Below are 25,561 nucleotides of genomic sequence, written 5' to 3'. Positions count from 1 at the left end.
TATGTCACCATCTTCTATGGTGTCCGCTTATGGAGAAGTGGACTTTGCATCTAAGAATTACATTCTCCAACTAGATAGTAATGTGGAGTGAGCTTTTTATTGGTAGTAGTGATGGTTTGAAATGGAACATTTAATGTGCTGGGCCTGTGCATGGCCTTGGGGATTCACAGGTGAACGTGAGTGCCCAGCCATGCCTGGGGGGCCAGGGTGTGCGGGGGGAGGGCTTACGTGTGCAGAGGAGAGGCAGACAGTCGCCTGGTGTCAGTGCCCTGCCCTCTTCGCATGATGCCCAGGTTTGCACCGGCCGCTGTGGAGACAGGGAGGGTGTGCCCAGCCCCAACTTACCGGGCCAGGGGAGGCTTCTGGAGGAGTGTGGTAGCAGTAGGATGTGTTTCTTATTTTTAACAGCTTTCTGTATAAAATAGGGTTTCTTTTATGTAGAGCTTCAATTTCCTTTATCCCCATTGCTACTTTTCTACACAAAGGTATCATATATTGACTTATTGCCACTTGAGAGAGACCTTCTAATTTTTTGTTGTTTATAGGCAGACAAGTTTCAGATGTATGTCACATATTGCAAAAATAAGCCTGATTCTACTCAGCTGATATTAGAGCATGCGGGATCCTACTTTGATGTAAGTAAGAGATTCCTGGTGAAGCAGTGAAATCTTCATCGTGTTTGGTAAACATAAAATGCAACGCTACTCATAGCTTTCACCTAACGGATGGTACAGTATTTTCATTTTTATCTGTCACATTTATGATGGGATATTCTTCTGTTTTCTTCTGTTTTCAAAAGATCCTTCTAAGATTTTAACAGGTACATGTGTATGTAACATGACTTACTATTTACATATAATCATTAATTCTTATATGTAATATCATGTCCAGAAGGTGTAAACTATTAAGCTGCTTTTTCTTAAGCAAAAAGAATCTTTGAACCTTTGAATCTTTTTTATTCATTTTTCCCATTTTTATCATGTGATCAATTTCCAAAAGTAGCTTATCAGTAAAATTTTTACAGATAGCGCTGTAACAACTAGGACCATTGGGAGGCTCATTAATTATATTCCCACTGGTGTAAGCATACATGTAGGTCCTACATGTAGGTTTTTTTGAAAGATATTGCAGGGAGGTTATTTTGTACAGAGGGGGTTGGAGCCTTATAGAAATAATATACAGAAAGCTTCTTGGGTCTCCAGAATATAGTCAAACGTCAAATATATCATGATTAAAAGAGTACTTTTTAGTGTCATGTGTAATTTGGTGTACAAGATTGCAAGAGTACTAGATTAGTTTCTGTCCTTATGCTTGTGCGTGGCCATGCGTGATACTCTTCTCTGGACATCTGGGAAATGAGAATACATTTTAGCTTCTGTCTTTGCCATGAAGGCCTGTAGATGGCCCTATTTTAGTTGTCATTCTCGTGACCAGTAATTCTACATCACTGCCTTTGTAAGTATCAAGTCAGTTCACCCAGCCCAGTGCCCCCTTTTTTGTCAGTTTTTCACACCTCCCTCGCTTTTTACCATCAGATGAAACTCAACATCACGGCTGTATGTGGAGTTAGAATTCGGTAAGACCTGAGTACGCAGATCATGTGGCAAATTGAATCAAATCAAATGGCTTTGGAATCAAGCCATTTAAAAATACCCTTTGCCCTAAAACACCTTTAAAGATAAAGGAAATTATGCTTATCTGATTTAGGGATCTTGCAGACGTCTGCCTTCAGTCTCCATGGTACAGATGATCGCACATTGTCTGGGGCTCAGTGAGCTTCGTGGTGTTTGTGGTGTTAGGTGTGCTGCTGACCTGTGAGTGAGGTCATCCTCTTACCCCTCTGTTCTTTGCCCCTACCTTCCAAAGTAAAATTTTAGAAGCACAGAAGTTTTGGGGTTTTTTTAACAGCTTTTTAGGAAAAGGAGGCTTTATTATTTCAGCAGGANNAAACCTTTGTCAGGTGTTTTGGAAAAATACTCTGCTCTTATAGCCGTTTTTGTCTTTATTTTCTTTAATCATTTTATATTTTAATCATGATAAGTATATTCTTTAATCTGCATCCCCGTTTTCCCCCACCCTCCCCAACTCTCTCCCCTCTGGTAACCATCAGTGTGTTCTCTATAGTTAAGAGTCTGTTTCTTGGTTTGTGTGTGTGTGTGTGTCTCTCTCTCTCTTTTTTTAATCTTTGTTCATCTGTTTTGTTTCTTAAATTCCACATCTGAGTGAAATCATATGGTATTTGTCTTCCTCTGACTTATTTCACTTAGTGTAATACTCTCTAGCTCTATCCACGTCATTGCAAATGGCAAGATTTCATTCTTTTTGATGGATGAGTAATATTCCTCTGTGTATGTGTGTGTGTGTGTGTGTGTGTGTGTGTAAACCACATCTTCTTTATCCATTCATCAGTCAGTGGACACTTGGCCTGTTTCCATAATTTGGCTATTATAGATAATGCTGCTATAAACGTAGGGGTGCATGTATCCCTTTGAATTAGTGTCTTTATTTTTTGGGTAAATACCCAAGTCTTGTGATTCCTGGATTGTAGGTAGTTAGTTCTATTTTTAACTTTTTGAGGAACCTCCATACTATTTTCCAGAGTGGCTGCACTAGTCTGCATTCCCACCTACAGTGCAAGAGGGTTCCTTTTTCTCCACATCCTCGCCAACACCTTCTTGTATTTTTTATTTTAGCCATTCTGACAGGTGCGAGATGATATCTTATTATAGTTTTGATTTGCATGTCTCTGGTGATGGGTGGTGGTGTGCATCTTTTCATATTTCTGTTGGTCATCTGTATGTCTTTGGAGAAATGCCCATTCATATCTTCTGCCTACTTTTTAATTGGATTGTGTGTGTGTGTGTGTGTGTGTGTGTGTGTGTGTGTGTGTGTGTTGAGTTGTATCAGTTCTTTTTATATTTTGGATGCTGATCCTGTATCAGATGCGTCATTTGCAAATACCTTCTTCCATTCAGTAGGTTGTCTTTGGTTTTGTTGATTATTTTCTTCGCTGTGCAGGAGCTTTTTATTTTGATGTTGTCCCAGTAGTTTATTTTTGTGTTTATTTTCCTTGTCTCAGGAGGCATATCTAGAAAAATGTCTCTGTAACCAATGTCATAGAAATTACTGGCTGTGCTCTCTTTAGGGATTTTTATGGTTTCAGGTCTCACATCTGTGCCTTTATTCCATTTTGAGTTTACTTTTGTGTGTGGTGAAAGAAAGTGGTCCAGTTTCATTCTTCTGCATGTTGCTGTCTAGTTTTCCCAACACCATTTGTTGAAGATAATTTTTCCCATTGGATATTCATTTCTGTCTTGTCATTTTCGAATAGTGAGGTATGATATGAATGTGATGATGATAAGATATTAAAAATGTCAACAAAAATAGTGAGATTGGTGTTTAGGAATATTAGAGATGCATTTCTGAATGTTATTAAAACAAGGTATTCAAAAGACATTACAATATCAAATGTTTTGTGGGGTATGCATGAAATGGAATACTTTTCAGCTGTATAAAGGGATAAACTCTTGATACATAAATAGCAAAAGATTAATCTCCAAAACGAGGGCGCGTCCAGTCCGTGGCTCAGTGTCCCGTGGCTGAATGGCGCTAGGGCTGGCCCCGGGGGTTGGGGGTTTGCCAGGCCAGCACGGGCCCTGTAGCTGGGAGTCGTGGGCTTGGCCTGTTTGACGTCTGCACGTGAAAGCCAGGAATCCAGACTGAGCACTGCTCTCTTCTGGTTCAAAGTGATTAACTTATTCTTATGTTCAGCACATTAAAAGAATAAATAGTGATTTCTACTTTTTATTTCTAGAATGATAGGTGTGTATTCATTGTGGAGGTAAAAAATGTAAAGCTTTAATTCATGCTATCTAATTTACCCAGTAACGTTCATCAGTATATAAATTTTTCTTTCTTAATTCAGGAAATACAGCAGCGGCATGGATTAGCCAATTCCATCTCTTCTTACCTTATTAAGCCAGTTCAGCGAATAACAAAGTATCAACTTCTTTTAAAAGTATGTATGAAGCATCTTCTGCCTGCAAAATTCTGTGAACTGTGCATTATTATTTTGTCATTTTTCTCTCACTTTATGTAAAGTACCCTGAATTTTTGAAATAACACCTAGCCAATTAACTTTTTTTAATTCATTGCCATTTGTACCCTGATCAGTTTCTCCGTGCAGCAGGTAGATAAGGGACTATTCCTTGATTATGCGCCTGAACTTTACTGACTGGCCCTGGTCCCCAACATAGACTGAGAAAGGAAAGGAGACTGTCAACCCTGGATCACTTAGTCCCTGTGTCCCAGGATGGCTTGCTGACCATGGTCCAGGCACTGTGCTTTATGCTCTGTGTGCGTTAAGTTCACCTCCTCACAGTGCTGGTCTGCAGGTCTGGAAATGAGCCTGTGAGGGTGAGGGCTATGCCCACAGTCACTGCTGGGTCCCTGGTATCTGGGCTCTACTCTGAACCCAGGTGGGACACAACCTTAGGCAGTGTCCTCCCTGTGACGTCTAGTCACGTGTCACACACATCTTTATGGAACATGTTGTTCACACACATCCCAAGTACTTGAGTCAAACTGACCTCCACTTTCTCTTGGTTATGGATGATTACAGTTAAAGTCATCCTATAACTAGGTATGGTGACGGGTGTTAACTAGACTTGCTGTGATCATTTTGCAATATATACAAATAGCGCATCCTTATGTCATACTCTTGAAACTAACATAATGGTGTGTGTCAATTATACATCAAAAAAATCTCACATTTGTAGTAATCTAAGGATTTAACAGTAGAATGGTAAAGGAAACTTAGAATTTGTGATCGTTGCCGCAGAATGCATCATATAAATTGACGCATATTTTCTTGACTACAAGAATAAGAATCTACAGCCTCTACCTAATAATGTTTACCCTGTTATTTCCTTGGCTGGAGAATGTTATAGAGCATGAGAATGAACCAACTGCCCACTCATCCTGGGAACAGTATTTTGTGAATCTGACTCTGTCCCCACTGCTGCCCTAGCACAGCAGTAAGAAGTGATGATGTAATTTTCTCAGATAGAAAAGAAGTTCAGAGATGGGGTTACGAAATCCTGAAACTCTTTTTTATCTTTCTGTTAATGAGAAAACTCCAGAAACAGAAGTGGCTATATTCTTTTGTTAAAGTGATACTGTTATGGGACATTTCTGTTGGGAAAGCTCTCCTGCACTTTTGTATCAAAATCCTATTAAGTGCTTTTATGACCCTCACTGCAGGAATATGAGTTTGCCACGAACATGAAATACAAGTCAGGAGGTTAAGTTGTTTATATTCGCATTAGCTTTCTGCTTTGTACTTCTGCAAAGGCATTGTACCTCTCAGTGTCCTCAAGATTTAAAGATTTTGTCTGTAGCATGTGTTTCCACTGAAGATCTCTTTCTCAGTGACCTCACATCTAGTTAATCACCATTAAAGTGGGGCTCTAATTTATAAACCTCATGTTATTCTGCCCACGGGTTCTTAAGCAGTTTAGTAATAAACTCTGTTGAGATCCCCAGTGAGGAAGGTTTTCTGCCAGTGAGGTTTAATTTCTGTACCTAGCATATTTAAGTACTTTTTTGCCAAGCTGCTTAGAATAATAGGTAAAAACCATCTGGTCATGAGTGAAAGTGCTTGTCCGGTGCCAAGTTGCTCTAAAACTATCCAGTATGAGACCAGAGCTGACTGCAGTGCCCTGTCTGTCCCTCTGGGGGGCTGCCAGGACACAGAAAGCTGTGGTTACTATTACTGACTGAATATAACTGTTCATACGCTTGGTAAGAAAATATCTTGGACCCTGCCAGAACGTGCATTTATGGTCCTTGTTATCCTTCATTTAGTAGCAAATGTTCCTCCGAGTAGATCTGAGATATAATCACACTCGGGGAGGTGTGATTAGATCATTAGCGCTTTGGTAACCATCCTGCGCACAAAGGTACAGCATGTAACTGTGGATCCTGGTGCACGGTGCTGCTCCCGCCCCTGACCTGGGAGTTCCAGGTTAGGTGAGGTGTGGCATTAACAGCACCGGAGAGTTCACGATCACACGGGGGTGCTAGCTGGACTCTGCCATGACCTTCAAATAAAACCAATAGCTGATTATGCTTTGCTGTGCTGATTAAGTATTTTTATTTGTCATTTTTGAGCTTCGGTAATTAATGTGTGCACTGATTTCGTCTTAAACTGTGACTGCGTATGGTTTCCTCTGATCTGAAGAGGCATCCTGACTTGAGCAGGACAAATCCTTCCATCCATTGGATAGTAATTCATTTTCTATGAGAATGTGTGCCCAGTTGACCGCAGTCTGTTCTCTTGAAAATCACGGATTCTTCATAGACTTCTTTTTTGCAAAGATCTTGTTGGTAGAGCTTTTGGTCTTTGGCTGGTTCATGGTATTGGTCTCTTGCAGGAGCTACTCACTTGCTGTGAGGAAGGAAAAGGGGAGATAAAAGATGGCCTCGAGGTGATGCTCAGTGTGCCTAAGCGAGCCAACGACGCCATGCACCTCAGCATGCTGGAAGGTAACGGGCTCTTCGCGTCCCTAACGAACATCTTTACGTTTTCCGTTGGCACTGTTCATAAGTGGATTTCCCATGCCCTGAAACTCTTGCTTTCATGCCTCTGTTTTATTAGGAGTTAAAGAGTTTAGATGTGAATACCTTCTTTTTTTTTTTTTTTAAGATTTATTATTTATTTTAGAGAGAAAGAGAGTGAGTGTGCCGGCACGTGGTGGGCGAGGGGTGAAGGGAGAGGAAGAGAGAGCGTCCTCAAGCAGATACCCAGCCGAGTGTGGAGTCTGATGCAGGGCTTGGTCTTATGATCCCAAGGTCATGACCTGAGCTGAAATCAGGAGTCAGATGCTTAACCAACTGCACCACACAAGCACCCCAAGTACCTTCTTTCTTGAAAGAATTGGTTTCATTGCTTTCCCTAGGATCACAAGTGCTTCAGCCTCATTAAGAGCATGCCCTCGTCCATTAACTGGAGAACAGGCTGTCCACACTCAGAACCCCAGTAGCACCTTGTGTCACTTGCTTTAGGCTGTCTGGTGTCCGCGGTAGATAGATGGATGGAAGGAAGGCAGGCAAGATCAGCCCCTGTGATTATAAAATCCTTTAAAAAGCTTGTTGTTTCCCCATGTCTGTATCCATTGTATCACTTGCAAGAGCCTGGAACATGGTGGTGTATAATGTGGTGAAGAGAGAGTCAGAAAAATGAATTTAAAAATTACTTTTTTTTTTTTAAATATTTTATTTATTTATTCGACAGACATAGAGACAGCCAGCGAGAGAGGGAACACAGCAGAGGGAGTAGGAGAGGAAGAAGCAGGCTCATAGCAGAGGAGCCTGATGTGGGGCTCGATCCCATAATGCCGGGATCACGCCCTGAGCCGAAGGCAGATGCTTAACCGCTGTGCCACCCAGGTGCCCCTAAAAATTACTCTTGCAAGTGACATTTCCATGGATGCTTGTGTTTAAAAGGGCTCTTTCTGTGTTAGAGAGCTTAACTCTTATTATCAAGGTACACAATTATGTACAAGAAATAATCCTGCCCCAAATGCTTTTTCTATCCTGTGTCTATCATCAGTAGTATTGAGCAGTGTAACTAGTTGGGGCAGAGGTCCACCATTTGCCGTAGAGACCCAAAAATCAGAGGCCAGGGGAGATAGCTTTTGCTTTCTCTGATGTGAGACCCTGAGCTGGTGTGGCAGCCCTTCATAGCATCATCAAGGATTCAGGCTCTGTTCTCTGTACTTTCTCTCCACTGCTTACATGTTGTCTGCTTGGCTGGGTTCAGGATGTCAAGACCATGGTAACGTTCCATCGAGCGGAAAGATAATGGGGAAAGAGGGCGGGGAAGGAACAGCTACTGGAAGGGCAGAAACAAGGAGTTGTACGCAAGACTCCCCCACATGGCCTGAGCTTGGGTGCGTGGCTGTCCTAACTGCAGAGCAGGGGCTGGGAAATGCAGCACTTAATTGAGTGGCCACAGGGGCAGCTTCTGTCTGTGGAGAATAAGGGGAGAGCGGTAGTCGAGAGGGAACTAGCAGCCCCTGCCCCAGATATCCAGCCTGCTTGCTGAAAGTCCATGCAGTGGACCACTTCTGGGAAGAGTTGAGCAGAGCGAAAGCCCCCCCATGGCTGGAGTGCAATTGATTCACATGAGAATTTTGCAAAGACGGGAGAACTCACCAAGGAAGGCCAGACCAGAGCCTTAGAGGAAAGGCTGGGGCGGTTGTGGACTGTCCAGGAAGGGTGTTCTGGGCTGAAGAGACAGAGGATCATTACACAGGCTGGGAGTAGGCAGTGGCCTGGGGGAAGGTCCGTGGACCATTCTGGATGGTGGAGGAGGTCTGTGTGATGGAATGTCATGAGTGCAGACCGAGGAGAAGTAGGGAGTTCAGTGTAATCTCAAATGGTGTGAATGCCACCCGAAGGAGATAGAGTTCAAAGAATAAATCTGTGAGATTTATTTTTTTTATTTCTTTTTTTTTTTTTTTGGAACAAGGGAAAATAAATGCAAAGTCACGTTTTAGGAAGAATTATCCTTTGTCAGGTGGGATCAGTGCAGAGAAGATGGAGTGGGGGCCCCGACAGGAAACTCTAATCTGAGATTTAATTGATGGGCATTGAACAAATGTTTAAATCATCACAGTGCTATGCTGTGCATCATTTTTTATTTTCTTTCAAATTGATTGTGCCTCCTTGTTTTTATGTTGTAGGGTTTGATGAAAATATTGAGTCTCAGGGAGAACTCATTCTGCAGGAATCCTTCCAAGTGTGGGACCCAAAAACCTTAATTCGAAAGGGTCGAGAACGGCATCTCTTCCTTTTTGAAATGTCCTTAGTATTTAGTAAAGAAGTGAAAGATTCCAGTGGCAGAAGCAAGTACCTTTATAAAAGCAAATTGTTTGTAAGTATAGACGTTCAGAATTGTAAATTTAAAGGTAACACACTTGCAGTCTTCTTGCGGGTAGAAAAAAATGACCATTGCTTTCAGTTTAACCTCCCAAACTCCTAAAATGTGGAGCTCTGGAATTGTAAGGTTTTCATCTTTCGCAGTGAAACTCTCTTGACGGTCTCCAGTCCACTAGAGGGAGCTCCTGGGTTTTAGCTTCGCTAGACTTCATAGACCTGCTTTTTCTAAATTCCATAGACTCCTGAGGATGAGAAAACAGTTTTTAAGTGAATTTAAATTTATCTCTTGTGTGCTTTAACCAACTTTACAAATAAATTGATCATATGAATTCTACAATTAAGTTCTCAAATCATTCTAATTAATTTTTCTTTCACCAACATTGGAACATACATTAAGCAGCCTTCCTGGGTGGCTCCCTGTGGGCTCTTAATGATGAGGTGTGAATTTTTCTTTCAATAAAGATAAATGTGTGAAAAATAAATAAGTTAATTTATGGTCCTTTACAATAACAAAATATGGTTATTAGAGAAAATATATATAAGCAAAAATAGTTTCAAAGGTCCACAGTCCCATCTGTACAGAGAGCACTCACTACCCTTGAGTGCTGGGTGGATACTGTGTTGCATTTGAATTCTTATTTAACTTGTGAGTGTACTTTCTGGCAAAAGAACATACCTGATGCCTTTTTCCCACGAGACGCAAGTCCAAGGAGTCTCTTTATAAAACCACATGTTGACTCTCAGAGAAGTCTCAGGCACGTGTCCTCCTCAAGGTCCACTGTATTTCTGTGTTTCCCTCATGGGAATACCTCAGGGGCTGTCAGCACAGAGCTGCTGGGCAGGGTCATGCGGGGGGAGGATTGGGCAAAACTAATGAAAAATCACCATCAGAGAAAGAATAGAAAATGTAATAGCATTTGGTTTCTTCTTTATATATGATGGATCGCTTATAAATTTTGGTAGATATTTGCAATTTGGACAACATCTACATCGTGTATTTTTATGGTATCCATATATTAAGTTCCCAAAGTAATAAAATACTAGCAATATAGAAATCATCTTTAATAATAATCTGGAATTTGCAAGTTCAAACTAATGATTTTCATACCATTTTCTTTGGCTTATATCCTGTTTGAGATTGTCTTTTGGCTCACGGCCCACCTTACATCATTTTAGATCATATTGTAACTGGAAAGAAAAAATGCAGCATTGCTGGCTAGTAATTTCACTAGCTGGCTTTAATCTATCCTCAGAGACTGAGCTAGTCTGTTTTAGAAGCTGATACATCTTCATTTAATTTATCTTTTAAAAGTTAAGGTCCCCTCAGAGGCCATGATTATGAATCACTTCCTTTGCTGGAGGGGGGAGATCGCACTAGGGGTCAGCTTGACTGTGGGGGAGGGACTGAGGATGTGGACCATCACCTACACTCTTCCACGTACTCCCATCACAGCTGCACATGTCACAGAGAGAAATTTTGACTCTTAGCCCTTAAAATTATCGGTGAAATACTAAAAGGTAGTGCTCTTGATGAACAAGTTGGAAAATAACTGAACTGTGAAGACATTATGTGTGTTCTGCGAAGCCACTTGCTCGTGCTAAAAATGCATGGCGGCAGCTCCTTTGCAACTAAGACAGATTCGTTTTGTTGTTCATCAGTTGAAAATGGTCAACTCTTGATTTTCCAGATAACAGGATTTTTAGATATTTTGGTTTCCTTCCTCTGGATTGCTGGTTGACCCTCATCAGGATCTCCAGTAGAGGTACATAGAGGAAGTAAAAGGGATGCAACCAATCATGGTGGCCTAAGAACAAAACTTTCTCATTTTAACTGAAATCAGAGCTGAGGATTACCCATCAGTGTAAACAAACTATGTTGTTATAACCCGGCATGACCGCAAGTCACCAAAAATCGTTTTCTTGGTCTTTGTTCCGTATCCCGCTGGAATATTATTGTCATCTAATTATGTAATTACCTTTTTATCCAGACCTCAGAGTTGGGTGTCACAGAACACGTTGAAGGAGATCCTTGCAAATTTGCACTGTGGGTGGGGAGGACGCCAACCTCAGATAATAAAATTGTCCTTAAGGTACGTTCATTTGAAGCTTGGGAATGTGCAGAGGGGCAAGTTTATCATGGCTGTGTATGCTTTTTTTTTTTTTTTCCGGTTGTTGAAACATACTGGTTTTGATGTCATTTTATTTGCTCTTTTTGTGTTCTCTTGGGATTGGTGATTACCACAAAAAGAACAGAGAATAAATTCAGTTTGGTACTCTAGTGGTAAAATGCCTTGAGGTAAACCTTTGCTCGTCTACTCTAAAGGTCAAATGGAGAGAAATCTCTTTAAACTTCTCCCATTCTTGCCGTCTGAAGAAGAATTAGTCGAGTCCATCAGAGATGCAGGGAGTTGAGGTACAGGAGGAAGGAGATGTGGATCAGAAGTTCTCACCGCACACTTCACCTCGTTTTTAAAGGGAAATAGGCACCTGATGAACTTGTGAAGGCCTTGGGCCATTTCAGAGCTGAACATGCCACGAGTCTTCATGGGGTCCCAGGCTCTTTGGCTTTCTGGTTAGGAGGCAGAGAAAAAAAGGAGATAATGATCAGTTACAGGGGCTGATAATGTGAGGATTTAAAGTGTTCAAAAACACTAAGGGTGCTTTTTTTTGTTGGGGGGGGGGAGGCCAAATATGTTTGAATATTTGATTTGAACTCTGCTTTCATCATACCAGCCTCTCCTATGAAAGACACAGGGCTCGCAGGGTGTCCTGTGTCCTCCCTCCTTCTGTGTTTGAGAAAATACAGATGGAACTGTCTTTTTTAGCTGCCTGGAAAGGCCATAAGTGATTTAAAGATGATTTGTGGAAGATGTTGCTGAAGATTTGTAGAATATTGGGAGATGAGCCAAAAGCTTAATGGGACTCTGGTGTATGAACTTGCATGCCAGTGATTCTGTCTTGTACATTCCTTTTAATCTCTCACCAGCATTTCCAGCAACTATGAGTTCCTCATCGGTACCTCGCTCTTAAAGAATTTGCACTTTAGTGAAAGCCATTGTGTTTCTAAGATCTTTATTCCCATGGAAATGATGGATTGTTTTGTAATGAATATATGATTACCAACCCAGTGTGTTGTTAGTATTGGCATAAAGCCCTATAAAATATAAATTGCACTGATAGCTAAATATTAGATAACTGAACTTTCCTAAGCCATAAAATTTTAAAGTATACTCAAAACCATAAAACTTCCAACTCATAGTAAGTATTTATCCAGATTACTACAGTGACAGATGTCAAAGGGTGCATCTAAGAAATAGTGCCAGATATTTTAGCCAGATTTGGACTACTTTCATTTAGGATATAATAAAATACTCATGATGCAATTGATGAATAAGACTTCCTACAGGCTTTATCAGATGAAAGCTTTCTAGGGGGATTTTGGGTAATATTTTTCTGCCTTCCAAGGAGAAACTAAAGGAAATGATGTCCTCATTCATTTTAGAGATTGCTTTGTGGTGGTGGAGATAGAGACAGAGGAGGTGGTGGTGGAGATGGAGGTGGAGGAGGTGGAGGAAATGGAGGTGGAGATGGTGATAGAGGTGGTGATGGTGGTGGAGGAGGAGGCGGTGATGGAGCTGGTGGTGGTGATGGAAATGGAGGTGGAGGTGGAGATGCCAGCTAAGATGGAGAGGTTAGTGGAGGCGGTGACTGAGGTGGTGGTGATGGAGACGATGGTGGGGATGATGGCGGAGGTGGTGGTGGTGGACAGAGCACTGCTGATAGACATGGAGGTGGTGGTAGAAGTGGTGGTAAAGGTGATTGAGATGGAGATGATGGTGGAGGTGGTGGTAGAGGTGGTTGAGATGATGGTGGAGGTGGTTGAGATGGAGGTGACAGTGGAGGTGATGGTGGTGGAGATGATGGGGGAGGTGGTGGAGATGATGGTGGAGGCGGTGGTGGAAATAATGGTGGAGGTGTTGGTGGCGGAGTAGAGAGCAGTGCTGGTGGAGCTGATTAGGGAGGTGGACGAGGTACTGGTGGTAATGACAATGACACTGATGGCCTAGTAGTTATAAAATAAAACCGCGGTCTCTTTTTATGTTGTCCTCTGGAAGGGAGAACCCTATTTCCAAATCCTTCCTTAAACGGACAGAGACTACCAAGAGTCTGAAACAAACTATTCCCATTTCTTAGACAAGTGGGACCTTTTATTTAGTATTTGGCTGGCTTACCTTTCTCTTACTATTTCTGAAAAATTGGCACCTGTTTTCCGTGTTTAATTTCTTTAAGGTCAGGAAAATTCTTCTCCATGGTGTAATGATCACTTCACTCTATTAAATCATGAGAATTTCATTTATTTCTGAACCATAGTAACAGTTTCCCTCAGTTGTCTCTAAACTCTGCCAAATGTTCTTTCTGAGACACTTCTTTTGGTTTAACCTGTACGTTTGTGTCAGGCATTTAAATGTCAGTAGATCTGTAGTTTTCAGAGTTTTGCACTGTGAGACACCTCTGTTTCCTGCATGGACTCCCCCAGTCCCTAATCACCCTGCCTCCGGCCCCAGAATAATTTGGGTTACGGCTTCCCAGTCTCAGATCTGGGAATGGGGGCAAGAAGCTCCTTTTATCCTTCATTTAGTTCCCTGTTCCTAGCTCTCAGTGACTTGAAGGACACATCTTCCAGTTAAAACATTTTACATAGGAAAACGAGTCTCAATTTTAATTTCCTTTCCCAACATGGGCCTTGACTTTCTGTTTTTGAAGACAAGGTGCACCATGAGGAAGTGCTTCCTCTTGGTCAGGATCTCAGCTGTAATCCCTCTGACGACTGTTTCAGTCATTTGCAAAGGGAATTATGCTTATGTCATAGGAGGTTGATATTTTCCACAAGGAAATTAAAAACTGTTACTTAGGCCCAGAACATGCAAAAGAAAAAAAAAAAAACTCCTTTGAGGCCAAGTGAAAGGAAGAAATCTGGAAAGAGTGCTGCCCTATGTGTTCATTCAACAAATGCTTATTGAATATCTACTATGTGTCATTTTCAGAAAATATTTCTCGAAAGTTATAATGGAGTTGAGGTAAACCCATGGTCTGTGATTGGCTGTGGGTTAGCTGGTTTATGCTACTGGTGTAGCCAGAGGTAGGTGAAGGCGGAGCTTGGGAGGACGGGCTCTGTCGTCCACAGGGATGCCGTCCGTCCAGTGCCAGCCTGAGAATTCCGGCTGCTTCCTGTGCCAGCCGTGTGGCCTTGGGCACATTTCTGACACAAGGATAAGGGGTCCTGACCCCACAGAGTGCTGTGGGGGTGGACACCGGTACAAGTGGGGGCATGGGGGCTTCTGCAAATGTTGTTCCTGGAGTGCAGTGCCTGAGGCAGCAAGATGTGGGCACCAGGGCAGCTGCCCAGGGACCGCCAACCTCTAGTCTTTGCGTAAATAGCTTCAGAGACACTTGGGCTTGGGATCGGCTGCACTTTCATATTCACCCAGAGCTGCTTAAAAGGTTTGGGGGCTGGGGAATGATTAATTATTAAAATAGAAATGTGGAGTAACATATAGGCTCTAAAATAAAAATGGTTTTGACTGAAAAATATTCAAAATGGCAAATTAAACATGCAATGCGGTTGCTGTTCTGCTGTGAAATTATTTTGAAAATGGGAAACGGAATGGGGGAGACCTGAGTGTGGTTAGTGCAGGCTCTGGAAAGGGCTGCTTCTGTATCCTGACTGACTCTCACGCCTTGTTAAGGCTTCCAGTATAGAAAACAAGCAGGACTGGATAAAGCACATCCGCGAAGTAATCCAGGAAAGGACTATCCACCTGAAAGGAGCCCTGAAGGAGCCCATTCACATCCCTAAAACGGCGCCGGCCACGAGACAGAAGGGAAGGAGGTTAGTGCTGGGGATTTGGGGGTAGGTTTGTTTACTTAGTAGGGAGGGAACAAGGCAGTGTTAACTGTTTTTCAAAGATCATTTTTCTTAAATATTTTGAGGAATATTTTTTTAATAGTTTACGTATTAACATCATTCTTAGCAATGAAATTGCTTTGTCAAGACAAGAACCTCCTTTAGCTTAAAGTAAACAAAGGGCATAAATAAATAAATAAATAAATAAATAAATAAAGTAAACGAAGGGCTGTATGCACATCCCTTTCTGTTGCCCTTTCCCACTGCAAGTGTGAGTCTGGACTCATATATAGGTCATGTGTGGGACGGGGACAAGCTATCGCATATCTTAGATGTTTGTGTTTCTCGTTTCTGCGTTGGAAATTACCACAACTGTGTCTTACCGTTGTGCGCGTTACACGGAGGACACATGTTGGACACGCAGCCGAGAGTGGCCTGTCATCGTTCACGCAGATGAGTTTGCGCCTCTTTGAACAAATCTGTCTCTGCAGCGGCTGATAGACGCTCTCCACCAGTCTTGAGAAATCCAGCAGTGTCAGGAATGAAAAGTTTGTTTGCTTCTTCAGGGATGGAGAGGATCTGGATAGCCAGGGCGATGGGAGCAGCCAGCCAGACACAATTTCCATCGCCTCACGGACGTCTCAGAACACACTGGACAGTGATAAGGTGAGCCGTCACCAGCACTTTCTTTGGCAGGCTGGGGGTGTAGCTCGTCTTGATCTGATAGGAAGCACCCTGTTTCTGTCTATAAATGACAGTTTGTCACCAACATTTCCAAACAGTCACTATGTGCTAAGTGGTGCTAGGAGTAGGAGCAGGGACAAAAAGTTGGGGGTGTCAGGGGTAAAGTCTGAGGACTCCGGAAAAATTGCCTGCCCTTCCCAGTGTCATTACGTGGTTTTCTGTTGGGGTGCTCTAGGGCAGGTGTTTAAGCTTTGTAATTTTACATGAAGCAGAAGAACCTGTTATTTTTAGTTAAATGTTACACAAAGGCCCGATGATCAAAGTGGAGCCGCTGTGATTGAAGCAGGGGCGCCGGCATCCTCAGGTGGGCCCTGTGGCGGCTCCTCAGAACACGGGTAAGCAGGATGCGGGAAAGGCACCCATGCCGACCGCGAGGAAGCCGATCCGGCCGCTATCCGAAAACATCTGTGTAGCTCTCCCTTCTGCAGAAGGGGTGCAGAGTATCCCGTGATCTGTCCTGATAGAATCTCAAAACCAACAAAAGAAATCAACAGGAGAGTTTGGAATCCAGGCTGACGTGAGGCACAGATAACCAGAGTCCTCTGTAAAAGCCAGTGGGGGGACGTTCGTGTCAGCTAAGTAAGTCTTCTGTTCCCACTGAGATGAGCAGGTGTTCTGTTTCTAACTGCTAGACCAAATTCTCCGAAAAGGTTATTTGACGGTAAATAGGGGTTTTATTTCATGGGCCACCAGTTCAGAATTCCTGCGTTTCCCACTGTGTGATGCAAGCTGTACTTTCTCACGTGAGACATTCGTCCCTCCGGGGTGGGGGGCGGGGGACACGGGAGTCTGTTCTTTGCCCGCTGTTTGCACAGCCCCTTGTTTGTAGCCAGGAAGTGTCCTGACTTCACCATCCTTTGGAAGCGACTACTGACCCAGGAGAGGGTCTGGTATCAGGGACTGTTTCCGATGGCAAGTCCCAGAGGCCCAGATGGGGGTCTTTTCTCACTCAGTTTTGCAGAGGATTCTGGCGTGTAATGCAGTTTCCAGGAGAGAAGTAAGTGGGTTTAAAAGTATTGCTCTCCTACAATGATTTCTTTTTCAAGATCCTTCTGGTTTGAATTTGTATTTCCTATTCAATTTTTTGAGTTCACCAAATTGTAAGCCCTAGAACTTAGAATGGTTGGAGTAGTAGGATGGAGAAGAAAAACAGTGCCTCATTTTATTTTGCTCAGAGCCCAGTGGCAAATATGTCTTGCCAGTGGTAGTAATGAGGAAGAAGAGAAATGATACGTCAGGCATCTGGTGTGTTATAGCAATGTTTCCTGTGGCCCCATCCCATAGCCATTTAGTTCAGAAAATAAAGTTTGAACTTGAAAACATTTTGTTAGAGTAATTCTGATTATTTTCTTTTAAAAAAAAAATTGAGGTGACTGAGCTCTCTAAATAGTCCGTTTATGCAAGACTTCCACCTGAAGGAAGGAACAGTAGGTCAGGTTGAGGGGAGCGGCCACCTTGCTTCAGACCCCTCACAGACTCGCTGTGGCAAGCATCACCACTGTGACCATCGATTGGCCCGTCGGGCTAACAAGTTCACGTTCTTCCCAAATACACTCTCATAGATCCGGTCTGGGTTTACTCTAGAGATGAGTTTTAAAGTTTACTTTGTAGAAATAAGGTATTTGAATGAAATTGCCAAAGAGATAAATAAATGTAAAAAGTTTTGCCTTTTGAAAAGTTATGTTAAGACTTTTCTGGAGGTTGGTCCAAAAAGAAAGGGGGCTGTTTTCTCAGTTGGTGTTATGTGTAAATGAGTGGGTGGCAGTGGTGGTTTGGAAATGTCCCCCGTGTCTGGTAAGGGGCTCTGACAACCATTCCCACTCAGATGGAGTTGGTCCACTGCATGCTGTGCTTTCTGGCCTGTGCAATGTTCCTGTGCTCCGTCCTCCATCGTAGCTCTGGTCCCCTGATGTGTGGCTGCCTGCAGTTCACAGAAATAAGGCTCTATCCTAGCGTTAGGACAGTGTAACTAGTTGTGCTTGGGATCTGTTGTAGTATGATAGGCGTATGTGAACTTGGACTCAGGCCTGCACAAGTCCTATAGAAAAATGAGGCATTATCCTAAAGCTATTGCTAGTAAGATAGCAAATTCTGTTTGTACCCGATGAGAGAGGAGGAATAAATCACCACCAGAATAGTATAGGTTTGCAGGAATTAACCATTTTATTACCCTGGGAGTCTACCAGGATGTGAGGCTTTTTAAAGAACCGTCTATTGAATCTTCTGCCTGTGGAGGGCATTCACCATTTTCTGCTTTCCTCATCCTGATGCATTGTCTCCAGACTTCACTATGTAGTTCAGAACTCCCTGAGGACCACTTCTGCACACACATTGCCTCTGCACCTGAGCTATGTAGAGGCTGTCCCGCCCGGTGGCTCCCAGCCTGACGTTCCGTGATTCCTGGCCGTCTGCAAGTAATGACACTCCAGAACTCGTCTTTTAAGTGGACCTGGCATGTATTTCCCTGAAGGCCCCTCACTGAGCTCGTAGGTCCTTAATAGGTTCAGAATACCAAAAAGGGATGAACTGTCTTCCTAAGACCATAGAACTGCAGCCAGTTACCTTCCTCAGTTCTTGGGGTCTGTATTTGGCATGAGAATAAAGAGCATGTGAGATTTCATGATGATAACTCAACACCTGGAGTTTGGAGAGGACATCGCCATTCGGCCTCATGAGAAAGAAGGGATGTGTTTGCTATCACATGAATGCGGGCATTTGTGTGTTCTGCTTCCGGAGGGTTTTCTTGTTGTGCTCTCCCCGTTTTATACTTCTAGTAGATATTTCAGGGTCAGTAGATGAGTCAGGAAAATACATTTTGAAAATTAGGAAACCGCATCCTTTTTTGAGTCAGCTTTAAAATGCACTGTTTGACCGAATGAGGCTTAGCCAGAAAACCCACTTCTCTCCGATGGCAGTAACTTTTCTTGTCTCGGGGTTCTTTCCACCCTGCATATTTCAGACTTAAGCAGCCTCTGATGACCAGGCAGACAGATCTGGCGAGGGAAATTATTTAACCATATTCTGCCTGTTGGACTTAATTTACGGTGCCTGTTGTGAGGTAGCTGTTATCATGGACTTCGGTTCCATTTCAGAAAGTGGGTGGGGGGATGTTTTTGACTCGGCCTCTTGGAGAATTCGTAAGGAAAAGTTATCTGCCCAGTGCTGTAGTAATTCTCGATGAGGCGCACAGCATGTTTCTGGAAGAGTCTGCAGAGGATGGGTTCCTGGAGACGCCCTCTTTCCAGGGAACACTGTTCACAGAGCTTGAGTCGGCAGGTCATAGATACACACCACACGCCTCATGAGCACATTTCTTTCTTTGAAAACATCAGTTTGAAAATATGCCATCTCCTTGTTCCAAAAGTAAGTTTAGCAGCAATTCTTGCCCATATTCATGGTACTTACGCTGATAAAATGATCTTATGAAAATATAATTTGGATTCCAAAGAAATCAAATGGTTGCCAGATTCTTATCTCACTTGTCCCGAGCTTGTCTCCCTGAGGTAGGGAGGAGAATGCTGAGCCAGCCTTCAGGACACTGAGGAGATGAGGGAGGTCGGATGACCCTCACAGGGCCACCCAGCAGCGGAAAGTTAAAGCCAGGGATAAAATGTGGATTTAATTACCTGCTAGAGTCTAGGCCTTATTATTCACATTAGCACTGGATGTGGAGCGAAATATTTTTAGTGTATCAAGAAGCATTTTTAACCCTTTTCCCTTCTATTTGCCTTATTAGTCTGTGGTTTATTTTATATAACAAAAATTTATATTATAAAGGAAATAGAAAATACGGAAATCAAATACAGGCTACTCTAGAACAAAGCATCTTGAGGTCAAGGTGAATCACCAAAGCAAGACGAGGGAGCCTGTGGACAAGCTGACCCAGGCCTTCAGGGGCCAGTGTGAGCTTGCTTTTACATTGAAGGTAATGCAGTTCTTACTTTAATGAATGAGAAATTCAATTGAGACTGATACTTGGCATGAACTGCCCTTAGCTTATGATGTGAATACACGAATCCACATATTTAAAAGAGTAAATGGTTTCAGTTACTCTTAATGAAGTCTATATAGCACTATGTTGGGGTTGGGAGACTATATGTTGTTTAAAAAGTCAACCAACTTTCTCTGTGAAGTGACATTCTAACAATACGAACTTGGATTTATGTAAATTACAGTGTACATTTTAAAATGGGGCCGAATTCACGTTTCTGAGAAAGGAAACTTGTGTTGAACCTGCTTAGGAAATGCCACCTGATTCCTTCCAGCCTGCCTCCTTGGCATACCTGGCACAGAACAGCCCTGCCAGGAACCCCGCCTGGTTCTGAGCTCCCGCAGCTTTCCCTCTGCACTCTTCCCCTGGCTGAAGGTGCTGGAAGCAAGAGGAGGAACTCAGGCTGCTGGCCTTGCCAGAGCTCCGAGTCTCCTGGGCCCTCATGTAGGTGTGCCCCCATGTGAGCGCGACAGCGAGTGCTTTAATTCGGAAGCCTTTCTCCAGGACAGAGTATAAGCCTCCCCAGACAGAATACCCCAGACTCTGCTTGGAGTGTGACAGAGCAGTTACATCACATAGCAGACGGTTAGGAGCAAGGAAGTGCTTGCCAGCCAGACCTCTGGGCTCTGCTCCTCAGCAGCCTTGGGCAGTTAGCTCACCTGTAATGGGGGACAGTACTTAACTACTCAGCTCATGGGGCTGTGAATATTGAAAATGTGTAATGTGCTGAGAGCAGTGCCTAGCATGTACAGAGCGCTTAACGAATATTAGCTATTGCTATGTCTTCATCATTCAAAGTGCTGCCTTCTCCCTCATTCCTGGACTGTTGCTGTTCATTGCCAGCTGCTGTAGATTACCATCTGTGTCGGCCTCTCTGTCCTTGTATTTGCCCACTGTTGATAGCAGTGGATTTGGAGCTGTGTTTATTAGGAGCTAGAAGCTGCCCCAAGAATAAACTGCTCAGTGTTAGTGCCTGGACGTAAGCACTGCAGTGGCTCAACAGTAAAATACCCCCATACTGAATGGGCAGTCATTGAAGAAGAGAGGGGATTCTTGCCGAAAACATGTCTCCCACCCCGTCCCCCCATACACTCATCTCTAACCCTACGGAATTAGCTGCATTTTGGCCACAGGCATATAAAATGACTGCACGCTGTTCACAGGGTAGGTTCATTCATTCACAGATGTCCGTGGATCACCTGCTGTGTGCCAGCCCAGGACAGGTTTCAGCACAGGAACAAACAGGGAGACAAGGCCCCTGCCCCCACCGGCAGCCTGGGTGATGGAGCACACCTGGTGTTTGTGTCTTCCTTTTGCTAATCTTTGTTTTCTACTTTCCTAAGTGGCGGTGGTTTTTTGTAATTTTTGACAAGTTTTTTAAGTGCTTTCATAAAACCACAAAGTGGAATGTAGTCTTTGATAATTTTAGTTAATCAGAAAAACAAAATTGCCCACGCTAAAGTAGAAAACCTCAATTCTTTTTCTTCTCTTTTCATTTTTTCTTTCAGTAGGCTCCATGCCTGGCATAGAGCCCAATGCGGGGCCTGAACTCAGGACCCTGAGATCAAGACCCTGAGCTGTGATCAAGAGCCCCACCCAGAAAGCCTCAGTTCTAAGAAAAGGCAGATTTTTTTAAAACACAAAGTTTGGGTAGAAATATAACAACAGTGTTTATAAAAATAATGGTGCACTAGAAAGTGCTTTTTAATGTAAATTTTACAGTACCGATCAAAGTTGCTGTTGAAGGTGATGACATAGTTTTGATTCAGACTTGAGGCCGGAGGTTTATTCTCGTTGCTCTTCCTTCTGGTGAGATGCCCAGTCAGCTGGTTAGCTGGCTGTCTCTCCTTAGCTCTTCCCATTGGTGCCCCTCCATCAAAGACAAAGAGTCATTTCACATTAACTTTTCTGGATGAAGGATAGTCTTGCTCACTCAGGAAACTCAGCAAACGGGTTTCTTTGGGTTAAAGTGTCTTACAAAGTTTCCTGTTTTCCAGGGCCAGATGACTTAAGGTAATGGTGGTGGTCAGCTGTCTACTTTCCAGCTCTTGTGCCTTTTTCTGCGTGAACCAGCCAAGCTTCTTGTTCACTGGCCACCCCCCCGCCCCGTGCCTGATCAGGTGTTGGCATCTCTCGTTCTAGTATGTGAGCCAGGGGAAATGGGGTGTTGGTGCAGGGCAGTATCTGTGAAGCCTTGAAGCCTGATACATAATCTCTGTCCTATCTCTAGGTAGCCTGATTTTTTACATTTAAAGTTTCCCTTTTTAGTTGTGGCTTTTAAACTGTCTTTTTTTTTTTTTTTTTACATCTAATTTTCCATTCCACCTCATGTAGATCACACAGCCAAGGAAGCCTTGGTTCCAAGAATTATTTTCGTGTTAGAAAACCCAGTGTGTGATCACATCAGTAAAGAGTAAAGAATTAACATCCCTGAATACCACACTCAGTATTTCTTTTCTGGATAAAATGTTAGGTATGGTAAGCTGCTGCTTTTGAAAAAAAAAAAAAATTCTGTCACAGATTTCTTGTGTGTGTGTGTTAAAAGCCATATAAAATCTACCCTATTGACCATTTGTTCAGTTCTCGGAGATTTCTTTCTGTACCCTGGGTGTGTGAGAGCCCATGACAGTGGTCCTCTGACTCTCAGCTGCAGATTTTGGTGAAGGCTTCTCCTGCGGACTTGGCGTTGGGGTCGGGGTGAGCGTGGGCTCTGCTGCCCAAGCCTCCGCGAAGTTGCTCAGTGCGAAGCCTGGGTGGGTGGGAGCCTGGGGCAGGATGCACTTCCTTGGGGAACTCTCTGGCTGCCCATGGTGGCCTCCCTCATGTAAGTGTTGCCAGTACTGGAGCTGTACTCTCTAATCCCCTTGAACCAAGCAGCCAGTCTTTGGTCCGCTCTGTGTGAAACCTCCACAAAACCGCAAGACTCTTTTGTGAGGTTTCTGAATGACTGAACCGTACTGGGCTGTAGGATGTGACTGTTCACAGAGTCGATACACTTTGTTCTTTGGGAGAAAATGGCTTTTATTAGACCACAATGCCGCTTTCCTTTTGAATTGCTCTCAGAAAATTGGCCAGACACCCACCTGCAGTTGATCTTCAGTTCTTGAAGTCGAATCGTTTGCAGCAAGGGCTGCGTCGTCCACCGTGGCAGCTGTTCCTCTTCCTCTAGCAGAGCCTGCCCCAGAACTCACCTGGGAGCTGTCGTTCAAACCCCGTGTGTGCCGCTGTCTCTCCAGAACTCTGTGTTCCTGCAACATCAAACTGCCCCGTTGTCGTGCACCACGGAGAGCATGCTCTGAGGAGCCGTGGGGACTGAAACAGCTTAGTTACTGCCTTTAACTGGGTTCAGGCAAAGCACCAATATAACGTGGTTTCTCCAAAAAACATAAAAAGTAAAAATCTGTTCTGTGTGGTGATCGTTGAAGATTCAACATGCAAGTGACCAGAGATGAGTGTTTCATTCTTTTGGGTGAAAGCCCACAGCTTGTTCACGTTCAGTCTTTCTGGAGAGAATTCAGGCAGAGGGACCCTGATTTGATTCCGCTGATTGTCTGTTGGTCCAGGTCATTGGAATTCCCCTGGGAGCCCTCTTCAAGGGACACGAGGTGATCTGGTCCTGCAGGAGGCATTTCATGGCTGGTTTTCATGGTCTGTGTGCTAACTAAGGCCCATCCACGGCCATGGTTTTTAGTCACCACAGTTGTTTTTTAAAGGAGAAAAGCAGAAAGATTGGGGGGTGGGGGAGACTGTCCTCTGATGTGAATTTCACAAGAGTTAATGTGAGTCATGGAAACTGAGATTTTCATCAATTGCAATCCTAAACTACATTTATGTGGTAAGGAGCCCCTGATAGGAGTACATAAAACACACAGAAGTGAACATGGTCCTGTGAAAACATTCTCAAGGTACGCTTGGAAGGGAAAAGTGAGTTTTAAACTAGATCAGTGGAATGGTAACTCAGCACAGAAATGAAATTGGGTCCCTGGTGTTGGAGGTAGCTTTGAAGGCAGGTACGATCTCAGTCACACTTCGTTATCTGAACTTTTTCTGCTTAGGAATTTAATTCTTAAAAGGCAGTAATGATTTGCATTGCTTCCTCAAAATAGTATTTTAAGTCTTTTATTTTTTAAAGTTTGTTTTTTTAAGTTAGCAAACTGGCTTTAAAGGCAGGTTTTGTAGTAAATTTAAAATATTCAGATGTGAACATTGAGACAAATCTGCAGGCCTTCTGTGCCCTAGAAAACATCCTATTAGTCCTCCCCTCAGAGATTTGTGGAGGAGATTCCTATGGTAAAGCCAAGCAGATACAGTGTTTTTTAACGATAATTTTAGCTCCGTTTGAAAACAGATTCTTGTGCTAGATTCTGTTAGTAAATTTTCTGAAGTCTTTAAGAAAGAGAATTTTAACTCAGTGTGAGAGTCTTTGTGAGAACGGGCTTGATTTTTATTTCTTAGGCTTGGTCAAGTCCACAGATGTTTCCAATAGTTTTTGATTACTCTGTAAGGGGCTAAGGATTCAGTGCCAGAAATAAAGTCGAGCTTAACGCTCCTTGGGCAGCCCCTTTCTCTCCTTCCCACCCTTCCCCCACCCACAGAATGCACCACGTGGCTTTGAGCAGTCTGAAAAATTAATAAAACGCTCAAGAATGAAGCCAGCAAAGGGCTGGTGATGAGATAATGTGTCTTGAAGTTGTGCTTCCCAGGGCGGGGGGTGGAGGAATGTCCAGGCAGCGTGATGATGGGCTGGCGGCGTAGGGCTCCGGGCAGGGGGCTCCTCGCTGTGCACACGCACGCCCAGGCAGGGCGCTGGTGGCCGTGGGAGAGCTCCAACAGGCCCGAAGGGGGCCGTAGGACGTACGAACCCTGCGGGGCCTCAGCATGCTGGACTCCTTACTGGGGCTCCTTCACTGGTCACGCCTTCCCGGGGACAGGAAACATTCCTCCTTTTTGTTACAGGGATTAACCACTTCCATAATGTGGGGTTTCACAAGGAAAATTCTCCAGCCTGGGCCTCTACCTTTAACTTTTTAACATTAGCATCTTTGATTGTTCACAGAGACCCGTGTAAGATTTAGCATGGGTTTCCCACAGAGGAATTTGTACAATTTAGAAGGGGATTAAACATTCGTGAGAAATTTCCTTTGTGGCCTAGCAAAGACAGTTCATCTTGTTGATATTTGTGCTTTATTATGGAAGGGTTTTGTTGTGTTTTGCTTTCTGTGGTTGTCTTGTGGACATGTGTTTCTTATTGTAAATATCTAAACTTTCTCTCAAAAGAGAGGCTGTTAAAACAGGAGGATAATGAATAGCAGGGGGCATGACTGGGGGCCGGGGGCCGTGAGCCTGTGCGGGAGGCACGGGTCCCCAGGTCTCTTTGGGCGTGGGGGAGCTTCCCAGAGTGGGGCCCAGCCGGTCCTTCCACCACCACCACCCCCCCCCACAACCGGCCACAGCCCAGCCCGCCTGCTCTCCCGCCCTGTGTGTTCTCCGTGCTACTGCCCTGCAGGGGCAGGATCCCAGGCATGGGGCACATTGAACGCAGGCAGAGCCAGCTCGGGAAGTCACGTTTTAGTTCAGTTTTTCAAATACAGGGGCTTCCTTTTTAGAGCAAGCCTATTTGCCTTTTTCACTTCTGCAAATGTTGGAGTGCTGCTGGATGCAGAGCACTGGGCGAGCTGGGCGTTCAGGCTATCCACGCTGCCTTATACAAACCCCTTCCCTGCCCTTGTTGGCACTGGGGCTTAGTGGTGACCAAGACAGGCCCCATGTCTCCCCTCACGGACCAGGCATGGAAAGTTCATGGAAAAACCACAAGCCCACTTGCTGGTGCTAAGGGCACACACATACATAACCCAAGACATGGCTCATTTCAGAATCGAGATGCAATTTATTTAAAAACTGGGCGCTAAGGTAGATGGAGGAACAACTTCTTAGAGGGCTTTGATGGGGAGAGAGCTTGAAATAGACAAAGTGGGGAC

At 43.8% G+C, this 25,561-nt stretch overlaps 1 protein-coding gene across 2 annotated transcripts in view; it reads left to right on the top strand.

The window, feature by feature from the left end:
- The window catches only part of TRIO (trio Rho guanine nucleotide exchange factor), a 238,077-nt gene that overhangs the window by 134,990 nt on the left and 77,526 nt on the right, over positions 1-25,561 (top strand). For both annotated transcript variants that reach the window (XM_040630542.1, XM_040630543.1), the window contains exons 26-32: positions 546-635; positions 3,926-4,018; positions 6,435-6,546; positions 8,748-8,938; positions 10,932-11,033; positions 14,691-14,833; positions 15,415-15,514. In XM_040630542.1, the coding sequence (XP_040486476.1) occupies positions 546-635; positions 3,926-4,018; positions 6,435-6,546; positions 8,748-8,938; positions 10,932-11,033; positions 14,691-14,833; positions 15,415-15,514 (831 nt within the window). The remainder of the gene's footprint in view (positions 1-545; positions 636-3,925; positions 4,019-6,434; positions 6,547-8,747; positions 8,939-10,931; positions 11,034-14,690; positions 14,834-15,414; positions 15,515-25,561) is intronic.

Source organism: Ursus maritimus, unplaced genomic scaffold, assembly GCF_017311325.1.
Source record: "Ursus maritimus isolate PB19 unplaced genomic scaffold, ASM1731132v1 scaffold_15, whole genome shotgun sequence".
Lineage (NCBI taxonomy): Eukaryota > Metazoa > Chordata > Mammalia > Carnivora > Ursidae > Ursus > Ursus maritimus.
Note: the sequence above shows the minus strand (reverse complement) of the source record. Positions and strands in the feature narration are given on the sequence as shown.